At 41.9% G+C, this 14,858-nt stretch overlaps 2 protein-coding genes across 2 annotated transcripts; both read right to left on the reverse strand.

Annotated features, from left to right (window-relative positions):
* Positions 1 to 697: 697 nt before the first annotated feature.
* On the reverse strand, positions 698 to 1,582 carry LOC138938373 (stromelysin-2-like). The gene has a single exon (XM_070305288.1). It carries the CDS (start codon positions 1,580 to 1,582, stop codon positions 698 to 700), a length of 885 nt encoding a protein of 294 aa, XP_070161389.1.
* An 8,298-nt stretch (positions 1,583 to 9,880) lies between these two features.
* LOC138938374 (piggyBac transposable element-derived protein 4-like) lies at positions 9,881 to 10,501 on the reverse strand. The gene has a single exon (XM_070305289.1). The coding sequence runs from the start codon at positions 10,499 to 10,501 to the stop codon at positions 9,881 to 9,883; it is 621 nt and encodes a 206-aa protein (XP_070161390.1).
* Positions 10,502 to 14,858: the final 4,357 nt, after the last annotated feature.

Consider the following 14,858-nt stretch of genomic DNA (forward strand, 5'->3'; position numbering starts at 1 on the left):
AGCGTGGATCGTAGATCGAGCAGTTCCTTCCATGTATCCGGCGTTAGCGAGATCTCCTTGCGGTGACAATCTCCGAGGACGATTTCCACGAAAGAGGGTCGGCTGACGTTAACGCTGATTTCCAGATGTTTATACGCGGTTTTGGTCAATGGATAGCGTCTTCCTAAGATTCTGACCGGTCGCGCGACCGAGACGTCCGCGTCGCGTCTCGGTGTCCGATCGCGATCTCGTCTAAAAATAGATGCGAGGGATGAGAGAAACGACGCTAGTGAATTATTAGTTCGAATAAACGTTTGATAGTCTTACCCATTATCCTTTTTAGCTTGTTTAGCGTATTCCGCGCTATCTCCGCAGTCTCGCTCGGTTAGCCTCGATCGATCGTCGAATGAGTGTTGCTGCTGCGATTGTCCCCCCATTGTCGCGTACATCGTCGCTCGTTCTTTCTCGCGCGTTAGCTTCGGCGTTCTCCGTCAATAATGAAGCGCTTAACGGATGGACAGTCTTTACATACTCGCGTAGAGATCGCTTCTTCCCCTTTCGCGCGCTTTCTCTTATATATTCTATTTTTAAAAAATGACGGTAGGGTCGCTCTAGTCGTTCTCATCGTCGATCTTCTCTCTCGGTCGCGTCGCCGAGACGATAGACGCGACTAAGGAGATCGCGCAATTGCCTTAGCAGTCCATCCGTAGGAGTCGCTCTAGTCGTTCTCATCGTCGATCTTCTCTCTTTCGGTCGCGTCGCCGAGATGATAGACGCGACTAAGGAGATCGCGCAATTGCCTTAGCAGTCCATCTGTAGGATACTCGATGCCGAGCGCGTGTAGATCGAAAGGACCCGCCGAGGTTACGATATTCGTGAATTCGTTGAAGGCGTAGAACTGACGTTTGGCAAAGAAATATAGATTACCATCGATGTATCGGAAGGCTGACGTTATCGCGGACGGAATTCCGAGAAATATATCTTTTAACGGAGCGTGTCTAACGACTATCATGTGACACTCGTCGATTTCCGCGACCTTATCATCGTCGTATATAGCGTACGTTCGTCCTGTATGCATATTTATCGCTGCGTTGATCTTAACGTTTCGAGGAAGTCCGATATCGTGGAAATATTTCGGCCAACCCGATTTTAGCTTAAGACTAGGATATTCAGCGAGGTAGATCGAATCGTCCGCGAATAGCGCGAAATTGCCCGAGGGTCTTCGATACGCGGCGGATAGGCGCGTGAAATTCGCCGGTAGAAACGCCGCGTAATCCGTGAGCGTCATGGGTCTACCGTAGCGTTTCTCAGTCATATCGACCGACCATATGTTGCGGCGATTAGCTATATACAATCGGTGATTCATTATCAACGCGGCGTCCACGCGCCGCAATGCGCAGGGATCCGCGCGCGCTTGGTCGGTCGGCGCGACGCTCGTCGTCGCGGGCGCCGCGGTGGTCACGGGAGTCGCCGTCGGATAGTTTCCATCGTCGTGAGATCCGTACAGATTCTGTATAGCGAGAATGTCTTCTATGCTCAGCTTAACTGGAAATTGATTCTCGATGTCGGATATATACGGGAACATTATAGAGTCATTGCGCATGCTGTGCTGTAGACCCAATGCGTGGCCGATCTCGTGCGTTAGCGATTGCAGCAGGTGATGCGGGAGGATTCTTGTTTAGATACACGTGCCACGGTTCCGAATCGTCGACGTGTATCTCCGACGTGAAGTCGGTCGCTCCAGAGGGAAAGAACGCGTGAGCTAGGGCTCCTCCCAGACCGTCGAAGGTAATTAGAGAAATGCACCTCTTTCGACGTCGAGCGTTCGAAATGCGCGTCATTTAGCGGACGCTCGAGTTTCTCTCGCGGTTTCGCTTTTTGTTATTTCTATTTTTATTATTCGTTTGTCTCCTAAGAAGGACACTCGATGAGCGATTAGAGATACTCTTTCCGGCGACGATAAACGTTCGCCGAGTATCCGGGATGCGCGTTATCTAGCGGATGTTTTTTGTTATTTCTATTTTTATTATTCTTTTGCCCCCTAAGAAGGACACTCGATGAGCGATTAGAGATACCCCTTCCAGCGATGCGCGTTATCTAGCGGATGTTTTTTGTTATTTCTATTTTTATTATTCGTTTGCCTCCTAAGAAGGACACTCGATGAGCGATTAGAGATACCCCTTCCAGCGATGCGCGTTATCTAGCGGATGTTTTTTGTTATTTCTATTTTTATTATTCGTTTGCCTCCTAAGAAGGACACTCGATGAGCGATTAGAGATACCCCTTCCAGCGATGCGCGTTATCTAGCGGATGTTTTTTGTTATTTCTATTTTTATTATTTGTTTGTCCCCTAAGAAGGACACTCGATGAGCGATTAGAAATACTCTTTCCGGCGACAATAAACGTTCGCCGAGTATCCGGGATGCGCGTTATCTAGCGGATGTTCGAGTTCCTCTTATAACATTATTTTTTTATTATTTTCCTTTAAAATCTATTGTTGTTATTTTCCTTTATAATCTATCTTTATTACTCGTTCGTCTCCGCTCGAGTCGAGCGATTAGAGGAGCGGTCGCGGAAGGAAGACGCGGCGCGTTCGATAAATCGTACTGCGGCATCCGCGCGTCGATTCTTATAAACGCGAGATCGTTTCTAGAAGCGTCAAAGTATTCTCGCTCGCGAGATAGCGAAGCGACGAAACGGCGAAGCGCGAAACGGTGGAGCGCGAAGTAGCAAAAGTTAAGATCGGTCGCGAACTGTTCGATATGGAACGAATCGAACAGATGATTAACGCGGCCGATTATATTAATGTAAACGAAGATTTAATCGCGATAAAGTCCTACGTTCTGGGAGACCTCGCCACGGATCTGCTCGTGGAAGCGCAAGGTGTTATGGAGAATAGTCCGGATTCGTTTAGACTCATCTTTCAGTTGAACGGAGACATAGATATCGCGCGTTTAATGTAAGTATTCGATCGGAATTTTTTATAATATTTTTTTATAATAAATTATAATGTTTTAACTCTTTCGGTACGGAGAAGCTGGCCGCGGTTATACATTCGTGGGACGAGGAAGTTTTCCACGAGAGTGGTTGCATTCTACGGCAGCGTAAGCCGCGAAAACGTGATTTGTGGCATTCATAGAAATTTCGAGCGTGATTGACACTAAACTTTTCATTCGGGCCGCGACAGTCATCGGTGACTGATGCGGCATTTAACGTGTTTAAAAAACATTTCTAAAATGTTTATACTGCTTTGTCGTACCCTGAACAAATCCTTGGCCGAAATCCGATTTCGACGGAATCTTATCTCGCGGATCGGACGGAAAGACAGACAAAACAGGCGTAGCGCTTAACGTTTTAAAATCATCTATTTCTTCACAGTACATTAATTAAAGTAAATGGCGTTGATATAAATAATATGTTCCAATATTACAAAATTTAAAGAAATAACAAAACTAAGAGAGTAACATAATAAATAACAAAACTAAGAGCGTAATATAATAAATGACAAAACTAATAGTGCAACTTGGTGTGATAGATTTCGAAACAAGGGGAAACGCACAAGCCCACATTACATTGTTCACACTGATACATCGATTCACGTCTCACACCACCAGCCGCACATACAACGCATCTTCGTTTTCGATTTTTCTTCCCCGACTGGTATATTGAAGGAAAATGTCTCCCTGTGAGCCTGTAACGGGGTCACTTTTCGCGAGTGCGTGGATAAACTCGGTCGGGATCAGGGCTCGTGAAAAGGTGAGACACACGAAAGATTTTAGATATTGTCTTTATTTGCCTCTTTCGGCAATGGTCGATTTATAATAGTGAGCGCGCGGCGGATGGTGCAGTGCGCTAGATATAATGCGCGTAGATTATTCGGTGCTTGATGTTCGATATATCGAACCGCTTACAATATTCGCAAAGCCGTGTTTATTTTGACGGCACGCGAAACGCGCAAGAAATCGGGCGCGGTCGGTCGGCGCGTGTACGGCAAGGCCGTGTTTATTTCGACGGCGCGCGAGACGCGCAAGAAATTGGGTCGGTCGGCGCGTATACAGTGTGACCAGAAACAGGTCCCGCGGCTCACGGCTCAGCAATGGAGGGGATAACGCACACAAGCGCGAACCGCGTACATGTGCGCTCTGCGCTTCGGTTAGTTTCGGAGAGTAGAGAAGAACAGACATATGTTTTCCGTCTTCTTCTCACTTTCTACCGAGCTGGCAACGAAGGCAATGTTGATCGCTTGGCGCTTGGCTTATTACATACGACAGCGTTAAATGCTTTTCCGACTCGTGAACTTTTTATTATGTATATATATGTATATATATACATAGTTATATAAAACATTTTTTCGTTATGCTATATTAAGTTTTATTATTTATTATGATATGGTAAAAGTGATATATTTACGTGTAAGGACATATGCGATTTCTTATTTCTTTACTTTAATAATTACTTTATTAATTATTTACGTAAATATATATTTGTGTAAAATTATAAATATTACAATAATATAAGAACAAAGAGTGAATGGACTTCCACACCACCTATGAGGTTCCACTAATGGCGCGTTAGATTTTTTTATTATGTGGATTTTCGCCTGGAGCCCTATTGTACCACATTTTATTGATGTCTCTTGTAAACATAATATTTTTTTACATATTTACTTTATTATGTCTTTTGCAAACATAATGTCTATTACAGACATGAAAATTTTTAGACGCACCTTTTACAAATATGGTGTCTTTTGGAGACATAATATCTATTACCGACATGATATTTTTACAAGAAAATAAGTAAAGCAACTATTTTTATTATATTATATTATATGAATAATAATGGCCATAAAATATAAGTCATTATCTTCTAAACATTATTATTGCATATCGGTAGATGTTGAGGGACCAGCAATGTCACAAACATCTGCAGCATATAATGTAAGACTGCTTTTTTGTTTTTTAGGAGGAGTGTTATATAATTTGTCCGACGACATGAGAGATAAATGCTTCTCATCAATCTCCATGTTTAGAATGGTTTCTTTTCTTGCTTTCAATGCTGATTTCAAAACACAAATAGCATTTATAGAGGAAGACGAAAGTTTATTTCGTTTTTTTGTTTTTAAATCTGTTAAAACAGAAAACATTCTTTCTGGATCGGCATTCGAATTTGGAAATGATCTAACAGCATTCAAAAGACGTTTGAGATTGGGATATTTATCAATATTAGTGGAATACTGACTTTGTAAAATTTGTTTCCACATATCATCAAAGCTTAATTTTAATAGCTTTTCCTTTTCTGTTATTGTAAAATCTAGATGTAAAGTAAGCCATTCTTTCTTCAAACCGTTTTCGTCAAACCCGCCAAGAGTTTCAGCGATAAAAGAAACATCATTGAATGATGTTTCTCTATCAATATCTAATAATACTAAGTTATGTTCGAAAACTTTTAATTTTGATAAAAATTTATCATTAATTGGTAATCTTTTATAAATTTCCTCGGCGGCAGTTACATAAAATTGCAAACAATTCTTTCGAACATTTGCAACTATATCTGCATGTCCTTCCTTCATTAATTCATCGAGGTAGTCTTCACATTCAGATCCTAAAGAAACTTCTTCTAACAATTTTTGATTCTCCTTTTCATCAAATTTAATATTATCACATAAATTATTCAAATGCTCTGACTTTAAAAAATGTTTGCAAACTGTGGTTAAAAATTCTACTGACTTTGGCTGCAATAAATGTATCCTAGTTTCCACAGCTTGGAAAAATGCATTAAATGAATTAAAAAAATTTAAAATATGCTGTAAAAATAAGAAATAGGCTTTTATATCTAGATTTTGCATCATAGATAATAAATATGTTCCAGACTTTGTTCTTTCGCTTATGGTAATTTCATTCAGAAATAACTTGATAGTATCCCAAGACTCAAGAAGTCTTTCAACACATGAATGATGAGAAAGCCACCGTGTATCAGACAACTTTAAAATTTTTAGGTTTGTTTGCTGAAAACATTCACAGAACTCTTGATAAATTGCCGAACGTTTTGGACTACCGTTAATAAAATTCACGATTTTTTTTAAAAATTCCTCGCAATAATCCGGTATTTTAGCGCATGCGGCATGCGCAACTAATGCAGTGGAATGACAAGGACATGGAAGTGTAATTAAATTTTTACACATCTCTTTCAGCTTTTTTTTAAATGAAAGATGTTTTCCCGTCATTACGGATGCATTGTCACATGATAAAGCAACAATATTTAAAAATGGAATATTCAATTTCCACATTTCAGCTTTAAAAGCATTAAACAATTTTTCTGCACTGCAGTCTCTCGCATCAATATTAATTAATTTTACTAATTGCGAGCGAATGTTTAATGTTTTCGAATCAACATACCGAACAAGAAACGTCATCCATTTTTCATTTGAAATATCAGATGTTTCATCAATAAAAATTGAAAATTTAGTGTTTTGAATGCTGTTAACTATACGATCCGTCTCAATCGGACATAACACATTTGAAATTATACTTGTACATTTTGTTTGGCCCATACTCATATTTTTCAAAACATTAAAATCTTTTCCTATTTCTTGAAAAAGGGTAAGAATATCTTTTGCCGTTCGATGTGAAATATTTTTATCAGCAATTAACGCGGCATAGCGAATTTCTGCTGATTTTTTTCGCTCTTCAAATGACAAAAGTGATTCGTTCACATTCATATCTTCACTGGATTTGTTTGTTTCATTTTCTTTACATTTTATAATATGTTGCTTGGATTCTGCGTGACGATAGATTTGAGACAAACCACCAATAACAGATATATTACAAAACGCGCAGAAAAATGAATTAACGTCATCTGATACTTCGCGTAGCCATGGCTTAAACAAATCGATCTCTAACCATTGTTGTTTAAAACGTTTTCGTATTATTGTATTTGAACTTATATTGTTATTATTTAATAATGATGCATTTTCTTTATGACACGCAGAATCCGCATGTCTTATAACGTGCGATAAACCGCACGAAAAATTTTTATTACATATAATACAATGGAAAAGGCTATCGTCAAATGATACTTTGCATATCCAAAATTTAAATCGATCATCACTAAGCCAAGCTTCTGAAAAGCTTCGTTTAGGTTTCTTTTTTAATGTATCACACATTTCTATATAGAATTGTCAACAACAAAGACTCTAAGAATGAAATATATATATATATATATAGATATAATGAATAAATATAATGAATAAATACAATGAATAAATATAATGAATAAATATAATGAATAAATACAATGAAGAATGTAATATAAATATATAAATATAACAGATAAAAATATAAATAAATTTGAGACTTACAATTGGAATAGTTCCATAAATTTTATCATCCGCGAATGTTGTCCGTAAAAGATATCACATAAGGTATAAGATAAAGTAGATATGTAAAATATATTATGTCTATAAAGGACATGAATAAACTTTCTGAACATTAAGATTTCATATAAGAGCACTGTTTAGAGAAAATTATTAAAACGAAAGGTTGCAGCGTAAAGAATTCCAAATAAGTTTGAATTGATATAATCTAATGAAATGAAATTTGAATTGATATAATTTATTGATTCTGTGCCCGCGTACTACTTATCTAGTCGACGTTTCGGCGAGAAAAGAGACGAGAGCCTATTCTACATGTTTAAAAACAACGAAATTGTTCCGAAACAATAACAAGAAAAAAATACTTTGCCAGCTGATTTGGGCATATCGAGACGAGCGGACACGACAGGCTGTGCGTTTATTTGTAAACATAAGCCGAAATCTGCTCGAGAAAAACAATGAACATATTGGACAATATTTCAGGTAAATATCATTAAAAATAATATTGGTAGTCTAAAGGAAAAATTTATTTTAATTGATAAAAGATTTATTTTTTGAATTTTATCATCCATGTATTTTGTCCGTAAAAGATATCACATAAGATATAAGATAAAGTAGATATGTAAAATATATTATTTCTATATAAGACATGAATAAAATGTGGTACAATAGGGCTCCAGGCAAAGATCCATGTAATAAAAAAATCTAACGCGCCATTAGTGGAACCTCATGGGTGGTATGGAAGTCCATTCACTCTTTGTTCTTATATTATTGTAATATTTATAATCTTACACAAACACATATTTGTGTAAATAATTAATAAAGTAATTATTAAAGTAATATAAAGTAATTAAAAAATTGCATATGTCCTTATATGTAAATATATTACTTTTACTATATCACAATAAAACTTATAAACTATAGCCAATGCTATACTAATATAGCATAACAAAAAAATATTTTATATATATATATATATACATATATGCATAATAAAAAGTTCACGAGTCAGAAAAACATTTAACGCTATCGTATGTAATAAGCCAAGCAATCAACATTGCTTTCGGCTGCGTTCCAATATTCACTGCCAGTACTGAAAATCTATAGTGCACGTGACGTGGACTATAGATTTTCAGTACTGGGAGTGAATATCGGAACGCAACCATCGTTGCCAGCTCGGTAGAAAGTGAGAAGAAGACGGAAACATATGTCTGTTCTTCTCTACTCTCCGAAACTAACCGAAGCGCAGAGCGCACATGTACGCGATTCGCGCTTGTGTGCGTTATCCCCTCCATTGCTGAGCCGTGAGCCGCGGGACCTGTTTCTGGTCACACTGCGCGTATACGGCAAGGCCGTGTTTATTTTGACGGCGCGCGGAATAGAATGAACTATTAGGCGGTAGATATTTCGGCGCGATAATTATAATTATAGTATTATAGTATTAGTATTAGTGTGGTCGCGGGATTAATCGCGTGTTCCCAGTGGTCGGGGAATTCGAGCGGAGATCGAGTACCCTCGACCGGGCGGAGAACTCTCCGTCCCTGCTTCCGTTCGCGGAGTTGAGGATAGCGTGGCGGAGTCGAGAAAACTCGACGGGGCAGCGAACTCGCAAACCCACGGTCCGGCTAGCTGGAGCGGTCGAATGATAGACCGTAATCGAGGAGAGCGGCGAACACTCCGCTCTCGTTGAGTCGGTCGGATTTGTGTCAGGAGTTCGGAGACTGCACGGAAGCCGAGAATGCTCGGCGGAGGCTGCGAACACGTCAACCTCACGTTCCGTCGTTGCTACGATTTTCAGGATCGGTTCTGGTATCTCGGAGCGTACTGCTCGAGCGGATTCAGGAATCGTTCTGGTCCCGAGATGCCGAAACGCTGTCTTCTTATACCCGAGCGTCTATCGGTAATTGCGTCGTTCGCCCCCGGGTGGGGATAACGACGCGTTGTTTTTCGGAGGGTAAATTACGGTAAACGCGTCGCTTCCCCTGGGCGAAACGACGCGGCAATTCGGCGGGTGACGCTCGAGATCTTCCGGCAGCGCTCGGCTATGCTCGGTCTTCGGCGTAACGGCGGCCGTATAACGGCCGCATGGTTGTTTATCACAACCGCGGTTTTTGAGATATTAAAAAAGGGCGCTAGGCGCCTCTGCCACTGCCCGGCTGGTGTTCGCCGGGCGGCAGACTTCCGGCTGGCTACGTGCCGGGTAACGATGGGGGGTGCATCGTTACAAGCCTTGTGGGATAATTATTTCCTGACTTGCTGCATCAATGATGTTCGTGATTTTTGTGGTATTCCTGTAATATTTCCTTAATCAGCTGAAGCTGAAATTTCGCCATTGAGATTTGTTTTTTTGTGGTGTCCTTATATAGGCAGAATGCGTTCCAGACGCAAATGTCTATTAAGTGGAAAAAGTATTTGCGATACCACTTTAAACTTTTGCGAGTTGTATCGATAGTACTTATCACCATATCTGATTTGTCGATTATACCCATTGAAGAGTTATAATCTATTACGCATTTTGACTTTAGAATATATTCATTTTTTCTTGACTTTTTTAGGTACTTCTGCAAATTCTGCGGTATGGATAGTGGAAAGCATATAAAATTCCTTTCTATCAGACCATTTCATTGCCAATAGATTTTCAGATGAGCGGAACACTGCCTCTCCTTTTTTCAATTTATCACTTATCTTCGGCATATCTTTCCGTCTTCTTTGCACGGTACCACAAGCGTTCGTACCTTTTTCGTGGAGTAGAATGAACAATGTGGGACTGGAAAACCAGTTGTCCAGATAAACAGTATGGCCTTTGTTTAGAAAAGATTGCAAAAGCGACATTATAATGTTCCCTGGCTTTCCAATATATTGATATTCGGTAGCTACAGTAGTACTAGCCCCACAATAAATGATTATGTCTTGGATGTAACCTGTTTTGCAGTCACAAAGAAGGAATGACTTTATCCCAAATCTACTCCGTTTCGAAGGGATATACTGTTTAAACGACAGACGGCCTTTGTAGAGGAGTAGACTTTTGTCTATACATAATCGTTGGTATGGCTGAAATGCATTGTTAAATGATGTTCGTAACATTTCCACTACTTCATTTATTTTGTGTAAACGATCAGTAGTATGGCCGACCGAGTGAATCTGAAAAAACATATCTGTCCGCGGACGTAGAAATTCGAGTGTGTGCTCTCCACGTGCTAACGGCGAAAGTTCGAGAACGATCCGTGTCGTGCTTTCTCTCTCGCTCTGACTTCCGTCGGGCTCAGTTGCTCGTGCGTGTTCGGCGACGCTCGGGCGGACTCGGGCGCTCGGTAACGGATCTCTGCGACACGTGCTCGGGCGGACTCACGCTCTCGGCGGCCATCTTGTGAGCCTCGTGCGCGCGATACGGACGGCTCATCGCACACTCTCTCCTCAGTGAATCTGAAAGAACATATCTGTGCGCGGACGTAGAAATTCGAGTGTGTGCTTTCCATGTGCTAACGGCGAAAGTTCAAGAACGATCCGTGTCGTGCTTTCTCTCTCGCTCTGACTTCCGTCGGGTTCGGTTGCTCGTGCGTGTTCGGCGACGCTCGGGCGGACTCGGGCGCTCGGTAATGGATCTCTACGACACGTGCTCAGGTACACGCTCTCGGCGGCCATCTTGTGAGCCTCGTGCGCGGGATACGGACGGCTCATCGCACACTCTCTCCTCAGTGAATCGGATCGAACATCTCTGTGTGCGGACTAAGAGAACCAAGTGTGTGCTTTCCAAGTGCTACCGGCGAAAGCTCGAGAACGATCCTCGGCGCGTTCTCTCTTTCGCTCTCAGACTTCCGGCGCGCCCGCCAGTTCGTGCGTGTTCGGCGACGCTAGAACGGATTCGGGCGCTCGGCAACGGATCTCCGCGACGCGACTAGGCTCTCTCTCTCGCTCCTGTAGCCACGCGGTGCTTTTGACCACATTCCCCGGCTGGAATGCTCTCTCCCCGGCCATCTTGTGAGTCTCGTACGCGGTATACGGACCTCTCCTTCTCACCCTCGGAGACGCACTGTTCATCGGACACTTTCTCTTCAATGAAGTTAATCAATTAGACATCACCGGACAAAACAAGGCATTACGACACAGCAGCAAACCATCTACGGCCACCGCTCATGTGGCCATCTCACCCCCCTCTGGGAATTCGGAGACCTCTGGATGTGCACTGTGCTCTGGCCCTCATTACATTGTCTCTTGTCCTCGTTTCAGAGATATGTCTCCTCATCTGCGGCGCAACATAATAATCGACCTTCGACTCTGCTTCAATTGCTTGGGCAGGCATAACGCACTCGCCTGTCAAAACTCCAAGAGGTGCAGAGACTGCGGCAACAAGCATCATACCATGATACACATGGATGGTCAACCGCCCCCACGTCGGTCAGCTACACAAGGCAGGGTAACCTCTTCAACCGCAGCCCCACAAACGCCGGCGCTAGCCTCACCAAATGAGAGCACCACATCAGCGGCTTCGGAATGACTCACGCACGCAGTCCTCGCTCCATCTCACTCGGCAGCTCTCACTCGTCCGGCAGTCTTACTCGCTACTTGTTGCGCCATCATCCGATCACCTGGCGGCTCGCCTCACTCGGTCAGGATGCTCATCGATCTTGGATCGGAACTCACCTTTGCTTCTGGACAACTTATCAAAGCCCTTCAGTTTACCCCCGGGCACAAGGCGGGCGGCTTTCCTCTGGCGTTTGATTTTAGTATTAGATAAATATTTTAGTATTAGATAAATTAGTATTAGATAAAGTATTAGATAAATGCGGAAAAGTGCCTTTATCTACAGAGTCCCCTAGGCCAAAAGCTTTCGGTAATTCAGATAATCGCATTGGTATATAATTAGCACTATCGATGAATTTTGTATTTCCTGTTAATAACATTACAATTTTTGTACCGCCCAAAATTATTTTCGGCTCTAAATAATTCCGATTTTCTACGATGTATTGAAGAATAAACTGTGCGTCGAACGCTTTCGCATTATGTGCTATGCATATGATCTGGTTAAAACGTTTCGTCCTTCGCGTTGCGAATTCGACAGATTGTTTCACTGGATCATGTCTGAATATGAATTCGCGTATCCCGCACCAACGGCATCGCACGGACATGTTGTTTTCCTGCGCGCATGCTTCGCAAATCTGTTGCGCTACGCAGAGGGTAGGTACATGTTTTTTCACGTTCATCGTACCTTCGAGCGTCTCGTCTTGCCCTGTTTCGAAATCATAAAATATAAATGCCACGAGGTCGTTTTTGCACTCGTTTACCTCTTCGCCAGCAGCTTCTTTACTCTTTGTTGTTCCTCGCGTATCCGATATCAACGTAGTCATTGCCGTTGACGAGGACGGTTCGGTAGAGGAACTAACCGTTTTGCGAAGAGGTTGCATATGACATAAATGATTTCGAGATTGCGGCGTCCGACATAGCCTGCAGTAAGAAATGCCGCATTCGTGTTTCGCATTCGATTTAACCGCGCATCCGCATTCATTGCAAAATCTCACGACATTACAAACACTCGCGAGCGATCTACCGTTATACGATTTTTTACTACGATGACGATCAAAACATTTTGCACCGTAAAATGTTCGATTACATGAATCGCATTTCACAGGCGCAACGGAATCGGCGCATGCCGACTCTGCGAACCAGCGCGGACATTTATTCAAGCACCGATGACCTATGTCGTCCCGAAAACTTACATTACACGACGTACAATAATTACGAGAACCAGCGGCTGCTTTTAAATTTAAAATAGGATTGTAATGTCGCGAGCTCTCGTAATACATTATATTTAATCAGTACGACGATTCCCGTCCGAGAGAAGCGAGTATTGCGGTTCCTCGTACATAGGTTTTTCTCCGCGACCGAAAGTACTAAAATTATATACAACTATCGCGATATTGTCAGCGGCGAAATAAGCGTTCGACTTCCCGAATTCCGCAACCCTCTTCAGGTATCGTAACACCGACATCCCGTGCTAATTGTAACGCGAGTTCCCGTTGAAGCGAGGATCGCATGCATCTTACAGCATTCCATTTTTCATGCAATTCTCCTGTACGTAAATTACCGCGTTCGCAATAAATTTTCGCTACAACAAGAGCCCGGGGAAAACATAAATTATCGGAATTTTTTATTGTTAGTATCGAACGCTTCGCAATATCTTCGCGTGTTAGTTTCACACGTCCCCGCCCTGAAGGAACCGTAACGTTAAAAACTCGAATATCAAAGCGTTCCGCAATATCGAGACCTCCCGCGCTCTGCGTTACCGAACTCACAATTCCCCAAATATCTTCATACGTCAAGTCACGCGCAGGACGAAAAGATAATCCGCCAGGGCCATGAGATAAATCCGCAGAATGAAAAGATAACCCCACATAATCACCAGATTCGCATGAATTTATCGCATAAGCGTGAATTTCACGGAACGCGTTTTCTAACAAATGATAAATATCTCCTCCTTCAAACAACGATCGAATCGCGAAACTCGCTTCTCTTCCGATTATGCCGAACCTCCTAAATTGTCGCATATTTTCCGTCAATAAATCTACGTAATTAAAATTAATATCGCCGACCTCATGACGTTGTTGCTTCTCTTCCACCTCCGGCTCCTCTTCACCATCTTCTGCCTCCGACGAGGGATTACAGCGTTCTTCACCGACGACTTCCTCTTTATTCTTATCCTCGTTTGTTACTTCCTCGTCGCCCAGAGTTGCGTTGCTCGTTCTTCAGGAGTCGCTTCTTCATTTTGCTCACCACCGCCTCTCTGCACTGTCGAAACAAAAGAAAAATTTAATTATAAATGAAATAAAAATTACATCTACGTTATTTTCTTTTCAAAATTTTGTATCTCACCTGGTGATGCCGTGATATCAGCTTCGCTGTCGTTTTCGTCGGAACGTGCTCTTCCTAAAATTTAATATTTTATCAATATTGAATATAGAATTTGTATAAAGATTAATATTTTTATTTTATTTTTATGCAAAACTTACTCGAAGTTCCTGTTTCGATCTTTTCTTCAGCCGGAGGTTTTTGAAGCTGAGAGGGAGTCTATCGCCCATCAGTCGCAGACGTGTTTCGATCTATAAATTATGATTTTGAAAATTTTGATTAATCACTGTCTATCGTATTCGATTACATTACAATTGTACAATATAAATAAAAACATTTTGCTTACCGTTTAAGCGGTTTCCTCGATGGTTTTATAGCAGGTGTCACGTACCGCGACCATTTTTTCCGAATTTCCTTCCTTTTTCCTTTATTATTTTCTTGAAACCGGTTAAAAGAACTCTAAGTCCCTTTTATGTGATTCGAAAAGCCCGCCTTCGGCGGCAATGACACCTTGCTTCTTTTAGTAGCTAAGCGCGGCGCTACCATAGTAGTGCGTCATCCCACTACCTCGCGATCCCACTACCACGTACCCCCACTTGCGGGCGACAGCAGCGGCCAAGCCGCCGAAACGAAGGACCTCAGTGCAGGCCCCGACTTCGTTAGTCTC

Source organism: Polyergus mexicanus, unplaced genomic scaffold (assembly GCF_030449975.1).
Source record: "Polyergus mexicanus isolate NDT 795.1 unplaced genomic scaffold, iyPolMexi1.0 SCAF_12, whole genome shotgun sequence".
Classification (NCBI taxonomy): Eukaryota; Metazoa; Arthropoda; class Insecta; order Hymenoptera; family Formicidae; genus Polyergus; species Polyergus mexicanus.